This window comes from Neomonachus schauinslandi, chromosome 1 (assembly GCF_002201575.2).
Source record: "Neomonachus schauinslandi chromosome 1, ASM220157v2, whole genome shotgun sequence".
NCBI lineage: Eukaryota > Metazoa > Chordata > Mammalia > Carnivora > Phocidae > Neomonachus > Neomonachus schauinslandi.
This window is the reverse complement of record NC_058403.1, coordinates 184,787,699-184,808,877: the sequence shown is the minus strand read 5'-3', so window position 1 is coordinate 184,808,877 and position 21,179 is coordinate 184,787,699. Positions and strand designations below refer to the sequence as shown.

General features: G+C 39.1%; 1 protein-coding gene across 7 annotated transcripts in view; it reads right to left on the bottom strand.

Annotated features, from left to right (window-relative positions):
* CADPS (calcium dependent secretion activator) overlaps nucleotides 1-21,179 on the bottom strand; it is a 467,508-nt gene that overhangs the window by 118,637 nt on the left and 327,692 nt on the right. For 6 of the 7 annotated variants that reach the window (XM_021695231.1, XM_021695230.1, XM_044916715.1 and 3 more), the window contains 3 exons: nucleotides 21,016-21,152; nucleotides 17,118-17,305; nucleotides 338-439 (listed from right to left, as the gene is read on the bottom strand). In XM_021695231.1, coding sequence (XP_021550906.1) covers nucleotides 338-439; nucleotides 17,118-17,305; nucleotides 21,016-21,152 — 427 coding nt within the window. The remainder of the gene's footprint in view (nucleotides 1-337; nucleotides 440-17,117; nucleotides 17,306-21,015; nucleotides 21,153-21,179) is intronic. The other variant, XM_021695232.1, reaches the window with a different exon arrangement.

Sequence of the window (21,179 nt, the reverse complement as noted above, 5' to 3'; positions counted from 1 at the left end):
CCAGGGACTCCAGGATCATGACCTGAGCCGAAGGCAGTCGCTTAACCAACTGAGCCACCCAGGCGCCCTTTGTAATAGATTTTAAAAGAATAGATTGATGACCAGGGTCAGCTTGCACAAGAAGGGCTCTGTCCTTTCAGTGGAAATAAAATGCACTTAAGATTGCAAAGCCTTCTGGCTATCGTAGAGCCCTGTCCTACTGGTTTTTGCTTCCATTTAGTTATTCATAAATCTCCAAAGTGTCTCTGATAGGCTAACAGTCTTAGAAAATCAAGCCCTTTATTTGCCCCTCCCCGGTCTCACTCTCCTAATAAACCCCTCAACTCCAGATCCTCACCTAAAATGTGTAATCTGATTTTCCAGCAGAACTCGGAGTCTCTCTTTGATTTCTTCAAAACGTTCCTTCTCTTCAACAGTCACTGTTCCAATTCCATCAGGCCTGAAAGAAGACATGTCATGAAGTGACGGGAACCTCATATGCTGACACCATGAAATCAAATCTCTAGCAGGAGGAAACTGTCCATTTTAGAAGAACAACTACAATGATCGATGTGACCTTAGGAGAAGTCCTGCTTTTCAGCGCTGGCTACTAAGGGACATGGGGTATTTGGGAGGTTATCGTCTGGAGACATTTGTAGAACTGTCGCTCACTTATTGTGAAATGGTAAAATATACAAACTGGTGGCTGTAAGGCCAAGTTTCTAGACCTTTTGTTTGGCTCACGGCTTCTTAAGATTTTGAACTATTTGCCAGCATTTTCGAAGTTAGGAAAGTCTTATAATGCAATTCTTTTGAAAATTTGAAACAACTGGCATTAATTGGTGAGTGCCAAGTAACAGCTTCTTCCTTAGCTGGGGCAGGCACTCACCTGTCCACATCTCTAATTTGTAGTACCTACCTCTTTTATAGGCACTTAGGTTTGGGACCCCTGAATGACTCAGACAGACTTATGAAAACCAGGTGCCTTGTAAATGTCCGTCTTTCTCAGTGTTAAATGTTCTTAAGTGACTCAATTTCCAGCTTACAATTATAGATGTTCAGATTAACTTAAGCACTCATGTATTAAGTGAAGAAACAAATTTAAAAACATTGTGAAAAGTAAAAGACATTAATGAAAGAAATTAAGGAAAACACAAATCAGTGGAAAGATACCCTGTATTCATGGGTTGGAAGAATTAATACTGTTAAAAGGTCCATACTACCACAAACCATCTATAGATTCAGTGCAATCCCTATCAAAATTCCAATGGCAGTTTTTATAGAAATAGAAAGAACAATTCTAAAATTTATATGGAACCATAAAAGACCCAAATAGCCAAAGTAATCCTGATAAAGAACAAAGTTGGAGACCTCACCATTCCTGATTTCAAACTTTATTACAAAGCTATAGTAATCAAAACCATATGGTACTGGCATGAAAACAGACACACAGACCAAGAGAACAGAACTGAGAGCCCAGAAATAAATCCTTGCATATATGGTTAACTAATATTTTTGACAGGGGAACCAAAGATACACAATGAGGAAGAATAGTCTCTTCAATAAATGGTGTTGGGGAAAACTGGATATTCACATGGAAAAGAATGAAACTGGACTCCTATCTTACATTGCTCACAAAAAAATGAGCTCAAAATGGATTAAAGACCTAACTATAAGACAGGAAACTGTAAAAATCCTAAAAGAAAACATAGGGAAAAAGAGCTCTTTGACATTGGCCTTAGCGATGATTTTTTTTGATATAACAATAAAAGTACAAGCAACAAAAGCAAAAACAGACAAGTGGGACTACATCAAACTTTTTAGACTTAGTAAGTGTGTTTGGATTTAGCCTATTTCAACTAATATTTTTTTTACTGCTGGTCTCTATAATCATATAGAAGGTCACATGTGAGCTAACAAATGGTTTTCCTTCACAATAGGAATCTAAACAGAGCCTTATGTCATCACTCTAAATGTTCTTTTAGCTTCTGCACAGCAAAATGAAAGACAAAAAGAAAACCTATGGAATAGGAGAATATATGTGCAAACCATCTATCTGATAATAGGTAGCAGAAATATAAAAGTCATAAAACTCAATAGCAAAAACCCAAATAATTCAATTAAAAAATGGGTGGAGGATTTGAATACACATTTTTCTGAAGAAGACCTACAAATGGCCAAAAGATAAATTAAAAAAACAGTAAGCATCAGGGAAATGCAAATCAAAACCATAATGAGATATCACCTCACACCTGTCAGAATGGCTAGTATCAAAAAGACAACAAATGTTGGTGACGATGTGGAGAAAAGGAACTCTTGTGCACTGTTGGTGGGAATGCAAATTAGTGTAGCCACTGTGGAAAACAGTATGGAGGTTCCTCGAATAGTTAAAAATAGAACTGTCACATGATCTAATAATTCCACATCTGGGTATATATCTGAAGGAAAGGAAATCACTGCTTTGAAGATATATCTGCACCCCTATGTTCACTGCAGCATTATTTACAACAGCCAAGAGATGGAAACAACCTAAGTGTTCATTGATGGATGAATGGATAAAGGAAGTGAATGGATAAATATATATATTATGGAATATATCTATTTTTATGTGATGGAATATTATTCAGGCATAAAAGAAACGAAACCCTGCTTATGACAACATGGGTAGAACTTGAGTGCATATGCTAAGTGAAATAAGTCAGATAGAGAAAGACAAATACTCTGTTCTTAGATGTCAAATTTGAAAAAGTCATCCTCATAAGAATACAGAGCAGAATGGTAGTTGCCAAAGCCTGAGGGGTGGGGGAAATAGGGAGCTGTTGACTAAAGGGTACAAACTCCCAGCTATAAGATGAGTAATATACAGCATGGTGACTACAATGAACAGTACCATATTTATATACTTGAAAGTTGTTAAGAGAGCAGATCTTAAATGTTAACACTCACACACAAAGAGTGGTAATTCTGTGAGGGGATGAAGGTGTTAATTAACTTTGTCCTAATAGTCATTTCACAATATATATGTATATTGAATCATCACATGCCATACCTTAAACTGATATATGGTATATGTTAATACCTCAATAAAGCTGGAAAAAAAAGAGAACAAACCACATACGATGCTATCAATGCTAGTGAATTATTGCTCATTTTAATAAAAAGAAGGACCCCAGCAAAAATAAGTGAATTTCAGTTTAATCACAGTATTCTCATATTTCTAAATCACCATTAGGTTCACACACATTTTTCCTATTTGCTTTGGACCATTCAAGATGAAAATACAAAGAGAAGCTGCATATTTATAGCCCAAATTTATCTGTGCCAAATTAGACATAGGATAATCTGACCCATTCAAAGACTTCAGCTTCCCAGATCCCATAGTGACTTGTTTTGACTACTGGCTGAGCCAGTTTGCAGATTGGTGTGTCACCATGAAACTTCTATTGGAACATTCTTCAGTTTGCAAATGCAAGTCATCTTGAGACCAAACAAATGGTCTTATTTATAGGCCTTCTCAAGGATCCAGCATAAGTTGGGAAAATCCTGTATACTAGACCAGTCTGACTGCACAAAAGACTTGGCAAATGATAGCAATGCACCTCCTGTTAGGGGTTAATTGGTCAGCTTCCCTTCTTTTTATATACTAAAAATGCCCTACGTGGGGGAAAAAAAATAAAACAAGAAAACTTCCCCTCCCCCACATATAAAAAACACCCCTAAACAGTAAAATTCTATAAAATCCGTTTCTTCACACTTCCCTGAACTTAAAGGAAGAAAGAAGGCCAAATGGCAAATATCAGGTAGGCTGTTGGAATCCGTGAATATGCCCTTATTTTAATATTTTCTGGAAAAATCTTAAATGCTAATATACAAAGTTTATTTAACAACATTTTTTTTTTTTTTTTTACCACAAAATGTCCATGAATCTGTATTTAAGTCTCAGGATGAATTCATTGGCCTCCACAAAATACATGTGACAGTTTTTTGTGGTAACCTCTCCTGTTTCTATTATAATCTACAACTTCCTTTAGGAGTGGCTTTTAGATTTAGATTTTGTTTATACAAAATACGGCTCACTAATGCACCGAACACATTTATACAATTGGCGTGTGCATGCACACACTCGATTTGGGAAAATGGAAGCCATTTGAAACATTTTGTTTCTGAGCAGGGAATTAGCCCAGAGAAAAATGCTATTGAATATAATTTACGAATCAGGGGCACCTGGGTGGTGCAGTCGGTTGAGCAACTGGCCCTTGATTTCGGCTGAGGTCGTGGTCTCAGGGTCCTGGGATTGAGCCTCGCGTGGGGCTCCACGCTCAGTGGGGAGTCTGCTTGAGATTCTCTCTCCTTCTTCTGCTGCTGCTCCTCCCCCTGCTAGCGTGCACACACGCGCTCTCTCTCAAAAATAAAAAAATAAATAAATAAAATCTTTTAAAAAGTATAATTTACAAATCAGAGAGGGGTTTACAGATGACAGGAAAAAGCATGGAAACCATTTCACATGGGCAGCCCAAAGATGTGTGTGGCTATTATTAAGAGATAAACCTCCCTGACAAAAATCATCCATTCTTCACTCAGCAAGCCTTCTAAGGCAATTATTAGGCAATTAGAAAGTAACTTCTAGGTTTGTTTTTGAGATGATAAAAAGTGAGCATTTAGGGTGTGCCTGGCCTTCTCAGTTAATCTTCACCACAAAGGGTATTATTATGAACATGAAATTTGATTATATTTCTTTCCCTTTTGTTCTGATGATTCACATTTGTGGTTATTTAAGGTAGCAGCCACTTCCACATCCCTGACAATCTCTCCTTCAACTCCTTTCTGAACACTATTAATCTCACTATTTAAAAAAGGTAAATGACTAAAAATTATTGTTATACTGTTTTCTTAAATTTGCTTCTTAATTGCCTATATCCATGTGAATGGTTTTCTCTTAAAATAAATGAAACTAACTTTATGTCTGGAAGGTAAGTAGTACAGAATTCACCAACAAAAATAGGTGATTAAAAAAGTCACGATTTTGACATGGAATGCAAATTTGTTTGCAGCTGCCAGAATTGTGCTGAAATGGTACAGGGGATAGAGGATATTATTTTACAAACTGAGGAAGAGACATGAAGGAATAATACAATTTGTCAAAGATCACAGGTTGGAACTACATCAGTTGAAAAGTAAAAATATCCTTTTTTGGGGCACCTGGGTGGCTCAGTCAGTTAAGCGACTGCCTTTGGCTCAGATCATGATCCCAGGGTCTCGGGACTGAGTCCCGCATTGGGCTCCCTGCTCAGCGGGGAGCCTGCTTCTCCCTCTGACCCTCCCCCCTCTTGTGCTCTCTCCCCCCAATAAATAAAATCTTAGAAAAATATCCTTTTTTTGACTTAGTTTCACTTAATTATTTTTGAAAATTCTGTCAAATATCAATTTCTTTTCTGTTGATCCCTATAATTTGTCAATGTTAATTATACAGCCTTAGATTTCTATGGAGCTACTAACTAAAAATCCCAGCTCAATATTTTGGGGGACTCTGTTCTCACAGAAGCAATAAAATACTTTTCCTAGAGAGGTAACCCTCCAACCTGAGCATGCCTCAGAATTACCTGGAGGATGGGGCTGAGAAATTGCTTTTCTTTTTTTTTTTTTTTTAAAATATTTATTTATTTGAGAGAGAGAGAGCACAAGGGCCTGGGAGGAGGGGCAGAGGGAGAAGAGAGAGAGAATCTCAAGCAGACTCCCTGCCAATTGCAGAGCCAACCATGAGATCACAACTCAAGCTGAAATCAAGAGTCAGCCGCCCAACCAACAGAGCCACCCAGGAGCCCCAAGAATTTGCATTTCTAACAAGTTCTCTGCTGGCGGTTCAGGGACCACACATTGAGAACCTCTGCAAGAGCAAGAAAATATTTGGTGGGTGGCTCTTTTAGTGGCTGAAAAGGTATGTTTGATTCAGGGTTACCAATTTCCCTTGGATTGGAGTGAGTTTGGAAGCAGAGACCTTCTCCAAGTATAATGGTCCCCTTATAAAGCCACAATCCCTTCCAGAGTGGTGTTTGCACTGTTTCAGGGTGTCATCCCAAGCAGTGCTGGTTGTAAAATAAATAGAGGAACTGTATTGGTGTCTCTTAGAAGCCGTGCTTTCGTTTTTGTTTTTTTTTCTTTCTGGAAACATTTGGAGGTGATTCTATAATTGTCATAAAACTGGCTCTGCATCTTGTTCCTTTCTCCATAGTTTTAACACTTAAGGAGTCACAAAGAATGAGAGAAGAGGGATAAAGTTGGATTTTAAATTCCTAGCTAGTAAATCCCAGGCTGAGATGTGTCTTTACTTAGAACATGTGTTTAGAAGCCCTGAATCCCCCATCCTCCTGTGTCCTGAATGCTGCATTTTCTGCCCTCTTGTTTTTTGGCTTCTTAGCATCCACTGTCACCTCTTAACAACACCTGAATGTCCTTTGGAGGAATGACCTTGGCCGCACTGTCGGTATTCTTGCGGGGGGCGGGCAGGTAAACTGGGATCCAGTTTTCCCGCTGTTTATACCAAGGGCCTTCCTACAAGCCAATTCCTGCCTTTCATGGCTACTGTGCATCTAAGCTAGGGTAGGACCTAAGTTCAGCCAACTGGACACACTTTTCTGGGACCTTTACACTGAGTAAATAATGCAAAGATAGAAGAAATAGGTGCAATTTGCTCACCCTAGCATTTGTGCCCTGACCAAATGGACTGTCCTCACAGGTCAGTAGTGCTTAATTTTTGGCTGTACTTTAGAACCATGTGAAAGCTCTGAGAGGTCTCATCCTCAAGCTCTTGATTCAATTCGTCTGCAGTGGGCCTAGGCATTTGTTGCTTTTAAAGCTCCCCAGGTTATTATAATGTGCCGTTAAGGGTTGCTTTTGTCCTGTTTCCTACTTTTCTGTAGCTGCCTTGATTCCAGTTTTCCTCTCCCTCTCTTTGAGGCTCCCAACATCATCCCCCCAAAAACTTGGATGATAGATGATCCAGACTTAGTGTTTGTTCCTTATACTAAACTGATGTGAGTTCATAAAGCACATATTTCCTCCTTTGTAGTAGAAGGAGGGGATATGGGCTTTCATAGTAGAAGCACTTGATGCCTTTGAACCTAGCTTTAGAATCACACATGCACTCCCGGAAGCACACACACACACAAACACAAATGACAGGGAAATGCCGTCCCGGGTCTCTGGTTCCACCTAACTGCACACTGGCTAACAACTCACTTCTTGTATATCATGATCCTGCAAACCTGAGATGATCTGCGGGTCTTGTGCCGTCATTTTTGGAGCCCTGTCAGAGACTGGGAGCTCCCCCACCTGCAGGCCACCACTGCCACCAGAAGTGGGTCTCTCAACCACAACAGACTATATCACATCTGACACAGCAGGCATCTCTCAAATCCACCTTTCAAGTTTTCGGCAAACCATTTTCTCACTGTCCTTCACAAAGTTGACATTTTCGGCAGCACGATAGGAAAGATGTCATGTCGGCTGCTCTTCAAGTCCTTGTCACCGTGGTCAGCTGCAGTTCTGTCACCTTCACTCTCCTCACACACTCCCATCTTGAGCCATGTCACAAATAATAATTTATCTAGAGTTGTGTCTTTCCTTTTTTTGTCAGACTGGAACTACCATAACCCAGCTGCCCATCCTTTAAGTTACTAGTTACGCAGAGTGTTCTCCCATTCCCCAAATGCTTCCGGGCTAGAGCTTATGAATTAATGTCTATTATTGGAAAAATCGAAGATGATTAAGTCCTAGGTTTTTAATGGGAAAGATTTTATTTTGATATTTGAAATTAAGTGTGAATAATCTAGTCAAAGAAACCAAGCGGCAGTGTGATTTGTGAAAGCAAATTTATCTCCTTGGGTCATTAAACTGTCCCTACACACCCAGGTGAGCACACAGATTCCTGGCCTTTTGTTACCCTGCTAGCACAGTTCTCCACATTATGTTGAAAGCTGGGACACAGAACCCTTGTTTGGAAGGTTAGGTATCTTTTCAAGAAGGTCAGGTTACTAACTTAATTCAAGGCTTACAGTGATGAATATGTTTCTGATATTGCATCTATTTAGTGATCAAGTATAGAACCCAGGTGGGAAAGAAAATGTATGGATTCAAAAGAGGAAGAGGGTCTGGTCCACTTCTCTTCATACAGCCAGCTTTAAGCTCCAATCACTACCAACAAGGGGTAAAACTCCAGCTGAAGTGGGAATATACTTTCTCTCCAAATGCAAATGTCCACATATGCTGGTGCAGGCACCGTAAACATGATATATTCTCTCTCTCCAAATGGATGCATGCCTGCAGACCGCATTATGGATCCCTGAAAATGTCCTTAAACAAGCATGATAACTGAATCCTACTTACTACTAAATTGTTCCAGCCCAGAAACACGAGAGCTTAAAGGGCCAGAGTGGGACAGAATATCTTAGTAGATGCTCCTTGCAATGCTCCCTAAATAGAACATTTAGGCCAAACACACTCTCTTAACCTCTCTCTCTTTTAAACTGACTTCTCCTAGCAACTCTTTATCCTTACAACTTTTAGAGTGATACCTTTGAATTTAATCCTAGAGCGGAATATTTTCCTTTGTCTCTTTCAAGTGGCTAATAACTACAAATTCAAGATAACACCAAAGCATTATCATCTCAAAAGGAGACATCCCTGCTTGCTCATCTGGATAGATTGTATAATTTCTACCTTAATTATACACTGTAATTAGGACTCTCATATCCAATAGTCACTGCTTCATCATGAAAGCCCAGCTTTTCCCTTTCCTCTCCTTTCCCTCCAGCCCAAACCCCTTTTCTAATTATGCCCTGATGCCCTGGGGCTCAGACACGCTGCTAAAACAAATATATCAAAGTGTTTGTTTCACAAAGACTAAGATAGGAAGCAACAACAAGCAGTTTCTATAACCTTACAAAGGGGCATTGAAGCTTCTTGAGGTTGGTTATTATTAATTTGAAAAAGAGGCTTGGAGAGGGCAAAAATATATCAGTGAGGTCTTCTTTGACTTCTTTTCTGTTTTTCTAAACATGTAGCTAAAACCCAGCAATATCAGAAGGTATCTTTGCTCTCTCTAAAGATGGAAGTGCTTGAAGTCTCTCCTGACCAAACGTCAAAGAATATGGATGCTATTGATAAAGGAACACTAGTCAAAGTGTTTTAGGTTCAGTCCAGGTGCTGAATGGAGAACCCAAGAGGAGATTACACAAATTGTATAAAATGCATGCATTGCAGGAAAGCATGTATTTCTTTTCCCAGAGAAGGATCAATTTCCAAAATTGGTACTATACAGATTTTTCTCTTTGAGGAATAAGAGAAGAGATGGGTTTTTGTTTGTTTGTTTGTTTCTAGACAAACTTAGACAATTAGGCTTTAGATTCTACCCTTAACTCCTTATGTATAGACTTCTAAGTGATTAGACCAATAATATATGTGTTTTTTTGGTATAATACCCACCCTGGAAAGGGTGTGACATCTGGAAATATGTTTTTGCCCTGGTGAGGTCAACAACCATAGGATGAGGACACATGTTGAAATTTTAGAAAGGAAATGCGTATTACTTGATGTGTGGCTATGGGCCAGAAAGATTGCTCCGATGGAATCGATAATTCAGCACATTTTATAAGATTTTATGTCTGAGTTGGAAAATCTGTTGTGTTCATGGGGCAAATTTCATTTAGGGATGGAGTTACATGGGTTAGAGGTTTGAATATAAGATCTAAAGAGAATTCCTCCTTGGGATGCAGACTTTTGCTTGAAACATGCTTGATCCCCCCACCCCCCCAACAAGTACTTTCTATTGGATGAAGTTGCTTCTTTAGAATTTAAAGAACATGACTCAGTTATATACGCAAGGCCAACACCTGCTCAAAGTTGGAAGGCCAACAAGCCACATGTCCCCAAGTACACTAATGTCTTATGTGAGTGTGTAACATTATACTAATAATGTGGGGGCCACTGTCATCCCCCATTCATGTCTGCCTGCTACTCAAGTGCTGTATTCAGAGATCGGTAAAGCCCAACCATCCCTGCTACACAGTCCTCTCTCTCTCTCCTTCTTTTGGGGAGGGAGAGTTAAAAAGCACTAGACATAATATCTTCAGGGGTGTACATGTGTGACAGAGATGAGAGGACAAAGAGAGGGTGAGAACAGGGAGAAAGTTGAGGTTGGAGTGAAAGAGAAACATTTACATGCACAAAAATGGCTGATTGACTTCCAGGAAGGCATTCACAAAAGAGAAATGAAAACATATTATGCAACATGGATTGGGAGTGAGGAACCAACACTGGAGGCAAGGACATGGTCAACAAAGCATTTGCTATAGTCCAGGGGATAGAAGATAGACACCTGAACTCTGGTCATGGCACTGAAGAGAAGAAGTGGAAGGGCTGGAGAGATATTTAAGGGCACTGATGGGGCATAGTAACTGAATCCTTGTGATGTGCTGAGGGAGAAGGACGAGTCTAGGACAGCTCCCATGGTTCTGCCTTGGGAAACCGGGTGGATGGAATACTCACTGATTTAGGAAGACTGGTGGAGTAACAGAGGAGAAAAATGAATTCCATCGGATCATTCAGCAACTCAAATCTAACCCATAGGGATCACGATTCTCTGCACAGAAGCAGAACCTTGGCTCCAGTTACATCTTCTGAAAGAATCCTGGGACATGTTTTCAAAGATTTCTAGAACTCATGCTCTCTTACATCTGCTTGCAGACTCATTAATCTATGCAGCTTACTTTGGATTGGGGCGGTTGGCATTATGGATTTGTTAATTGCTGATACAATGTACTTTCTACACAGGCCATATGTGAAGAGCAGCACTGGCATTCAAGAAATGTTAAATAATAATGTAAACGAGAAAAATTTCCAATCCCAATAATAAAGGGATCCAAGGAACATTGACGCAACTCGTAATCATCGGAGCTGTTTGATTGCCTTGTCACTGCGGGACAGTGACCAAAGTGATGCTAATCTAAATGTCATCTAGAAAGAATACTAAAAATATTGTGGTGAAAATTAAGTACTGTAACCTTAGGAGCTGATTTAAAAATTAGAAGATATAGCGATTTACATCTGTGGGTTTTATGATCGCCAAGTGCAACCAGCTGAACATACTCACATTTTCTTTTTCTTTCTCTCTTTCTTTGAGAAAATGGGTTCAGGTTTAAAGAGCTGGCCCAAACTACTGTTCCCTCAATCAGTGGTTCTTTTTTATTTTTTAAAGATTGATTTATTTATTTGAGAGAGAGAAAGACAGAGACAGAGAGAGAGTGTGTGAGCGGGGGGGGGAGGGGCAGAGAGAAAAAGAGGGAGAGAGAGAGAATCCTCAAGCAGACTCCCAGGTAGGCACAGAGCCCAATGCAGAGCTCCATTACAGGATCAAGACCTGAGCCAAAATCAAGAGCCAGATGACGAACTGACTGAGCCACCCAGGCGCCCCCCTCAGTCACTGGTTCTTAAACACTGCTACCTATTAGAATCACTAGGGGAAGATTTTTAGAATGTGATACTTAGGCCATATCCCAGATTAATTAAACCAGAACCTCTGCAGGTGGGGCTAAGGTTTCAGCATTTCTTAGGCTCTCCAAGTGATTCCAATGTGTAGCCAAGTTTGACAACCAAGGTCTTAACTAAGTGAGATCTGAAGACCAAATGCCTTGAACATTAATTAACAACCTGGGGAGGAACTGATTAAAAGTACAGATGCCTGGCTCCATCTAAGGCTTGCTGAATCAAATTATCTGAGGATAGGATCTAGTACTCTCCACTTTAACAAGCTCCCTATGTGATTTATATGTAGACAACAGTGTGAGAACTACTGCACAAGGTGAAAATCAGTGGTGGAAACTCTTAGGCCTTTAGACACAGAATAAGGTTGTGTAAAAGAAACAAAAAAATCCAAGTAAAAAGGAGAAATTCAACCCATCACCTGGGAGTTTGGTTTTTTGGACTTTGTTTGCAGAGGGCTGTCCTGTGCATTGTAGGATATTAAGAAACATCCTTGGCCTCTACCCACTAGCTGACATGAGTACCATTATTGTCCTCCCCTCCCCAGCGTGACACTCACAAATGTCTCCAGACATTGTCAAATGTCCCCTGGGGGGAAAGATCACCCCCTCCACCCCTGAGTCAAGAACCACTGTTCTCAAAGATGCCAAACATGTGGATGTTTCCATATCTTCCAGTGCCTGGAATTATAAATGGCAATCATATTCCTGATTGACCAGATATGTCTACTTTTGATTAGATGTTGTGGATTCACATAGGCATATGGAGATGTGGTGCAGGCTTCCAGAGAAGTTGGGAGAAACTCAGTCATCAGCAGCTGAGTGGTCATTCATGATTTCCAGCTGCAACAGGGCAGGGCTCTGCCTCCACCTTTGGGTCTGCTAGTTATTAATAGGTAAGAAGTTAATAATTATGTAAAAAGCTACATTTTACCTAATCTGAAGCTGGTTATGAGGTGATGATAGGAATGAGTTCTATTGTTCAGTTAAATTCAGTTAAAGGGTAATTTGTTTCCATGAGTCATGACTGCCTTCTTAATCTGGGCCAAAGAATAGATAATATCTCTGCATGCAAATAGTGTTCATCCTGGTGAAAGAGGTTAGGAAAATGGTTTCCCTATACCAAAAGGTTGTTAATTAATGTTCAAATGAGACTCTTCCCTCATGTGGTCTAAAACTCCAGATATACTTTTGTTCTCTTCACAAGGCCAAAATTACCAGGGGAGCCATGTTGATTTTGGACATCTTTAGGACAAAAATGCAAAACCCTTAAATCAATTCAGATGACTGCTATAGTATCTAGCCTGGAAATGTTGAAACTCATATCAAATGGCTGAATTTGGCATCATACACCATCCACAAATGCAAGCTCCTAAGTCAGACTACCTGTGTTTGAATTAGGATCACATACTTGTTTGCTACAGAGTAAATGACTAAACTTATCTGAGCCTCAAACTCCTCAGATGTTAGATGAAACTGATATTAATACTTCACAGGGATGTAATGAGGATAAAATGAGATGACGAATCTAAACAGCACTTCACACAGTGCCTTGCATATAGCAAGCACTTATTCCGTGGCAGCAATTATCCTTACTTGAATTAAACTTTATTTATGGAATATGACAATGGCTTGTTTCTTTTGTTATTATAATCCATAAAGATAATTTTAGAGGTTGATGGGATATCACAGATGCTATGATTCTATGTGTTCATTCTGCAGATGAGAAAACTGAGGCACAGAAATGAGATACAGTAATTCTAGATTCATGCCAAACAGACTCTAATACTCAGATCTCTAGAATCTATACAAATGCTGATGTAGTGCAAAGAGGAAGAGTTTTGGACTCAGAATATCTGAGTTTGCCACTTATATTTGTAGGCATTCAGTTTCATCCTCTGCAAAATGGTTGTAAAAAATAGCTGACCTGAAAATGTTACAGCAAATCAGATGGAATGTATGAAAGCATAAACTGTGGAGTGCTACACAACTGATACTTAATATCGTGATTTCTTCTGCATTAAAAATGCCATACACACATAGACCCTGGAACACACATAAGCTTCTCAAAGTACCATTCAAGATCCTTTCTGATAGTTTTTCCTGGCACAGGGTAGGCTCGATCAAGTGCGGTGGTTTACTTTCTGTTTCAAAGCTGAGCACTCCAAGAGCAGCACCTTGGACAGCATCCAGAGAGGCTTCTTTCAGGTACCTATAACATTCTCTATGTGCTTTCTTACTGGCTGCAAACTACCCTTGCCTTGCAGTCTAACTCTCATAGGGAAACACAAACAGAAACTTCGCTTCACCTCCATCCTTACATGCTGCAAGTTTGAAAAATAGGGGTCCACATGGAATCAGGGGTTTTTCTGACCTTCACTAACAGACGTGGACATGTTGATTGACAGCCTGCCACATTCTCTAGGAAGTGAAAGTTGGTATTTTCATTCAGTTTGCCTACAAGTGAACTGTATATATTTCAGGACCTAGAAATATTCCAGTGAACAAATTCATACTGAAGCATAAAACATACCTGCTTGTGAACTTTGTGTCCCTTGGCAATGCCAGGGTCAGAATGTCAGTTTCAAAACCACAACAACAAAATTAAAAAAAAAAATTCTTTTTTAAATGTCAATATTAATTTGTGGCGAGGGTAGAGAAGGTGAAGAAGGACATAAGGATAACACTAGAAATAATTACAAATCTAGTTTAAAAGGGGAAAAGCTACCAATTTGTCATTTTATCAATTCACAATGAGAGCAGCCCTAATGGACAAAGAAAACAGAAGAGGATAAATATAATTTTAGAACTTAAAAGTGACTTCAAGGGGACCTCATTATATAAGTGATTCTACTAAGAGCTATTCATTTAGTGATAGGTTTTATTTTGTGTTTTTATTATAAATCTTTATCTAAAGATAGCTTTGTTTCATGAAATCAATGTGGAACTGAGAAGGGTTTGCTAAAAATGATGGAGCTATTATAAATGTATAGACCCAGCTTACGACAACCCATTCTATTTGCTCCTTAAACATAATTTCAAAATTATAAAGCATGGGTTGCTTATTATGAATGACTTGGTAAGGTAGCAGGCCCTTAACTAGATGCCACTAAAAAAGCAATCTGATTCATGATTCTGTTTACATATTGCTCAGTTTTTTCAATATGAATATGTTTTAAGAGTCACTAAACACCTGACTCAAATTCAGTCCTAATGCATGGTATTTTGCCCGTTGCTAGGATTTTCTTTTAAAGTGTACCTTTGAAAAACCTTAAAGGAACAGAGACTTCAGAAATACACAAAGCTCACTCTTTGCTAAGGTGGAAGTCATGGCATGGATGGGGGAAATGTCACAGATATTGTAAAACACAAGCCAAAGCACACGTAACTTCTTACCTTTTGGGCTCTGGATTTGCCTGGGTTTTGTAATCTCTTCTTTTTTTGGATTCCTTTTTGGTATCTTTTTTAGCCTCTGGTTCAGATGGGGAGGGAGTTTTGCTCCCTTGAGGGTCTGTATTTGGTGGCAGCCCACTAAGGTATACATGCATTTGTTGACTTTGGAGAGGGGGTGGTCGCATGGGGCATGCACAGAGGGTGGCCAGCCACAGGAGAACCAAGAGCACGCATGCATGCACAAACGAAAGAAAGAAAAAGAAGGATGTATCAAACAGCAAGAGCAAATGCCTTCAAACTAAAATAATAAGCAAAAAAAAAAAAAAAAAAAAGATGCAAACTTGCATAAGGAAAATCGGAACTGAAAAGAAAATAAGAAATCCAAAACTGTTTCCATGACAAGATGTATAAACCTAACTGTGAATCAAGTGGCAGTCTTACAATATGAAATCCAGACAATGTGTATCATAATTCATGATGATGTTTACCAGGGAGTTTACAAAAACACTTCATTATTTTATAACACTTTCTTATTCAGTAACATATGTAGAATACAGTGTGACAACCCAGAGAATATAATGCAACTTCTCTCTCTCTCTTTAAAGAATTCAGTCCAAGAGGCTGTAACAGATAGTCATCAAAGTGTACATATTTATAAAAAGCAGAGTTATGCACAGATACTCTTCAGGTATCAGAGTTTTCATAAATATCTTTTATGTAAATAAAAGGTCATGTGCTGGGCTAGCAAACCTTATAACAATGGGAAGTGATGAAAACTTGTTTCCTGTTAAATATTCAAACCTACAATGCTATTGTTAACCTAGTTCTAAATGTTGAAGTTGCATCTCATAAAACCCACCAGCGCTAGAGAGAAGAAAAGCACAGGACAAATCCCACAGATATTTCAGAGTCATCTAGCTTGCAAAGATGAAGATAACGGACAGTCTGATTTAAAATAAATGCAGTCAGTTCGGGATTCTCCCACAAGTGAATTTCCCCACAGCACCAACTTTTTTGGGTTTCTGAAGCCACCTAGTTTTTCCTGGATGTGCCTTTCCTGGCTATTGGTTGAGGTGCTTGAGGTAATGCAGGCTTGTCTTCCTAGTAACGTGAGGCTACATACATTGGGATAGTAAACTGGCTGTGGCAATGTGGAAATTTATTCCATATCTTCAGAGCCAAATGGTAATGTTCCTAAATTATTTGCTGCTTTGCATTATTCAGAACATGGATCTTTTCCTCCAGGAGCTGGGCAACATCTAAAGAAAGAGAGTACTTAGTATGGAGTTAGAACTGATGTTCTGGTCTATAAAACCTATAAAATGAGGGGGTTGGTTACACTGTGATCTCTGAAGTTCTTCCCAGCTCCATGGTTAAACTGTAAGTGTTATGATTAACTTTGCCTTCCAGCTTCACCTAGCTTATTTCAGCTCTGGAAGTGTGCTTGGCTTCCTCCTTCGGCAGGGCATTTGTACATGCTGCTCCTTTTGCCTGGAAGCACTCAACTCCTACACATGCTTCAGTTCTCAGCCCAAGCCTCTCTTCCTCAGGGACACCCTCTCTGCCATCCTAACACCCCGTCTGAGCTATCTTCCTTTATTAAATGCTAGTATGGAATATTATTCCTTGTCATCAGAGCACCAATCTCTATGTAACCCTGTCCTTGTTTGGTGTCTTGTTTGCTCACTGAGTGAGCCTGGCAGTAAGTAATCATTAAATAACTATGGAATGAATTATAATCATGAGAACAACAAAGGTAAACAACAAAGGTAAACACATATGTTTATGAGAACAACAAAGGTAAACATTTATGAAGCTCTTGCCATGTTCCAGGCATGTTCCTGAGCCACCTGCATCCTCTCAACAATGCCATGAGGATACTACCATCCCTGTTTTACAGATGACAAAACTGTGGCATGGAGGGTTTCATTACCATCCAGCATCTTTGCTAGTAAATGGAGGAGCCATGATTTAAACCTAGATTGTTCTACCTTCAGAGACCACTTTAGAAGTTCTGTTTGCCATGTCTTTAAGTTCCTTGAAAGGAGAAGAAACTAAGACCTTTGTGTTCATGTGTGTGATACAGAAGGAATGGGAATGGACACAAAGTTAGAGATAATTCTAAAAGCAGGACCAATCATAGACCCTTGCCAGTGGCTTAAAAAAAAGACTTTTTTTTTTTTTGAGGACTACTTCTGGACAAGTGCTTACCTGTTCCCGTGGACATGGGATGCACAGAAGGCAAAGCTGTAGTGGAGGAGGGTGGGGTCAATCATGGCGCCATTTTCTGCCCGTTCAAGCAAGTCTCTGAGGTAGCAGAGATGTCGGTGACACCCTCGGACTCCATTTCGGGCGCAATACTCGTCTAGGACAAACACCTGGCCAGGACTGAACCAGCCCTGTTTGGGGAATAAAGGAGAGACTTTCTTTTAAATACAGGTTTTTGTTTGTGGTGGTGGGTTTATTATTTATTTATTTATTTATTTTTGAGAGCTGCTACAGTTGGGGGTGACTGGAGAAGGGGGTTCAAAAATTGCCAGAGCCAACACATTTTGATTTCTTCTAAGTGCCAGCCACTGTGCTGATCCCCTGGTGAGCGCTGGCTGCTTTAACCCTTGTACCAGCCTTGTGAGGTAGGTCCTGTTATCTCTGTTGGATGGGTGGGAAAATCGAGTTGAGGGAGGACATGGAATTTCCCTAGGATCCCAGAGCTAGTACGTGCTGGAGTCTGGATTAGCTGACAGCATGATTCCAGAAACAGAATCTCACCTGCTGCTTTAACACTGGGCCATACACCTTCCAAAAGCATTGGAGTGGGGACAGGGTGAAATCTTGGTTACTGATAAGAGGAAACAATAACATGAGGTCTTAAATTGGTATCGTGCTTTACACAAAGAACTTTCACTTGAGCCCCATAGCAATCTCCTGAGGTGGGCAGGGTAGGTTTATCTTCATTTTATAGATAAGGAAAGAGATCAGGGCTGCTAAGTGACTCGCAAATAATACAAAACAGAAGCAGCGCTGGCTTACTCAAAGTCTTCTGTTTTTCCTACTCTGAAGCATTAAGAAATATTAGGATTGGTCTACATACATGCCAGGACTTCATAAATTCTTTCACTTTGAAAGACAATCCTTTTTAAATTTTAAAATGAGGATAATGACACAACTTCATAAAGAGAGCAACATGACTAAGTTTTCAAGGTATGAATCAGACATGATTCAATTAAACTCAGAGGTGCTTCTGACGTCCTGGCTTAGCGTCTTGTTTCATTTTTTCCTCTGGCAATTATTTGTTTTCTTCTTATTTATTTGCTCGCTGTATGACCAGATGAAACTCTGCTATAAAAGAGAACCTGGATGGGATCTCTGTTTCAGAGCAGACTGGGAAGCATGATGGCATAGAAATCACTGCCTCCATGATGCACTTAAAAAAATAGATGCTCAGAAAGGCCAAGTGGCTTGCCACTCAAGGTCACCCATCAGCCAAGCCAGAAATCAAATCACTTCTTTTGGTTTTAGTACCTTTCAGAAGCAAAAAGATACAGGTTTCCCTCGTTATCTGAAAATGGAGTGTTCCTACAAAACCTTTCATAAGCCAAAATGGTGTCAAATGAAGAAGCAATCACCATTTCGTAAAAGTGAAAATCCTCTTTGGATCTCTTTTGGTTATTGAAAACAAGTACTAATATAGGTCTTTTCATAAAAGCAAAGTGGCCTAGAGTGAACTTTTGGATAGTGGTGGGGGTAGGGGGGCAACCTGTAAACCAATTTAGGTTGGTACTTTGTAAGCTGGGAATTTAGAATTGTTTTAAATATAAATTTAATTGTACTTTGAGGGTCCTCTCTGAGTCTTGTGAATATCGCTCTGTCTTGGGAGAGAAGAGGCAAAAGGAGAAAGTGATGGTGGGTTTTGCGGGGGCAGGGGGTGGGGTGGGGAGGCAGGTACAGGCCACAGAAGCGCAGTGAGAGAGGCCTCTGCAGTACTCTGATCTTGTATTAGTGATCTGGGGACTCTTCGATTGACAACATGCAGCTCAGCAATACATCCAACGAAAGACGGCATCTTTCCTATTTCAAATTATAAGTTACTGCAGAGGGCGGGAGAGTAGTCGAGGCAGTGGGCTGCCCCTATAGGCAACTTCTTTGCCACTCCATCTGCTACCCCAAATGCTAAATCTTAGAAACAACACTGCTGTGAAAGATTAAAATATATTTTCTACGACTCAGATGACACCAAGTCTTTTGTAGATGCCAAAATAGCTGCTTTGAAAAGAGTTGAAGAAATATCAATTAGGAACTCAGTCGAAGACACAGAAAAATTTATGTATCCCTGCTGGTCGGTCTCCAAAACTAACTGAAAAAAAAAAAGATTGTAATAATGAGAAAATGAAATATATAGAGGCAGAAGATAAGGTCCTTTTAATTGCTGTTATTTTCTGAAATTTGGGGATAATGATTAATAGATCCAGGTATACAAATGAAGAAGGAAACTATTTTATGATATTTGTAATTAATTTTGGGTTTTGGAGCATATTTTTAAGCCTATTCATGATTAATAGGAAGCAAGCTTCACAATTTCACTTCTGGTTCAATTTTTTTAGAGGGCATTTGCTAACTCTCCTTAGTGACTGAATCTCTTAGTGAAAAAGAAAATTGTTTTTAAAATGTGAAAAAAGTCTTGAAAGTAATACACTTTAAAAAAAATTCCTCAAGAGAATAGGAATTAAGATCAGGAGCATAGTCTTACAACTTTCATGAATGCAATTTATAATTACATGAATAATCACATAATCATAGGAAACACATTTGAGAAAAATTGCCTTGCAATGCAAGGTAAGCTTTTTTTTTTAAGTCAAAGTGAAGTGTTCCCTTCCAATTTGGCAAAGTTCAGATTCTTCTGATGAAGTGATTCTAAACCCGAGATCATCAATGAATCTTTTATGAGACTCAGATTAATAAATTATTCCGTATAATCCCATTTCTGTTTTAAAGACATTTTATCCACTATTTTTAATAGTTTGGCTCTGGTTAGAGGAAATAAAATGGAATTTAGAATAAAAAGTAGTAAGAATAGATGTAAGAAATAGCCATGTCATTTAGAAAGGAAACAGATTTTCATTATATTTACATAAATGTCAATAATATGTTAACCTTAGTAAATTACATAATATTGGCAAAATACAGATATATTAACCTTAGTGTTTAGAGTCAGGGCTGAGGCTTTTCCTCTGTGTAAAGTCATTTCATTATTTCCCCTCACCGTTCCCATCTATAAAGTGGGATTAATATCATTTACCTTTAAGAAATGAAGTAACAATTTACGGTTTATAGAAGGAAATAAATGGGGTCTTTTTTAGGCTTCTGAATTTGATTAGTATAAAGTCCAAAATATATCTTCAGGAATCCAATAAAGATAGAATTTTTAAAAAGACATAATAGTTGTCCCTTGGATTTAAATGATTCAAATCTAGGCTTAGAACAGGATTTTAAGAAATGTTAACGCTCTTGCTGGAGAACTGGACTTCCAAATGTCTAAAGCACCATAAAAAATTCCCCCCAAAGGGTGAAAAATGCTTTGAATATTATGAAAAAAATTAGAAGCCATCCAAACAAACAAACCAAAACCAGTTTAGCTTATGAAAAGCAAAGTGAAGTTTATTTACAAATCATTTTAATTTTTGAAAAATAAACAAAAAGAACACATTCATTTCTGAGACAGAAGCACAGGGTCTTATCAACTGAGGAGGGAAAGGAGGAGGAATCTTAAAGTCTAAGAAACCGAGGCAATTTTTACAAGTTCTCCACAAGCAGGTGCCAAACTCGATTACCCTCTTGGGAATATTTCTCATGTAGCAGCTGAAAAGGGGGAAGCTTAGCTAGGGAGGCTGGGGAATTGGATCCGTCTCTACTGATAACTTCCTCCCGCTCTGTCTTCTTTCTTTGGTAAGTAAAACTATCTCCACCCAGGAAATCAAGAACACATTTTTAATTGTTAAAGGGGCTCTGAAATGGAGAAAAAGAGCTTCTGATAGGAAGGTAGAGAGATTTTTTTATTAAAAAAAAAAACGTTATCAGGTTTAAATTGCTGTAGACCAAAGAATATACTTGCCAGGCAAGAATACGAATCATTAAGTCTGTGATCCAAAGTAAGGCGTTGCACCATCTCAAAGAGGGAAGCGTGGTCAAAGTTACAGGGGTTGGAAGAGATAAATTCATCCATGCCATGTTTTTGAGCTCTATCTGCGTCTGTTCATTTATACATGTAGAGAGAGA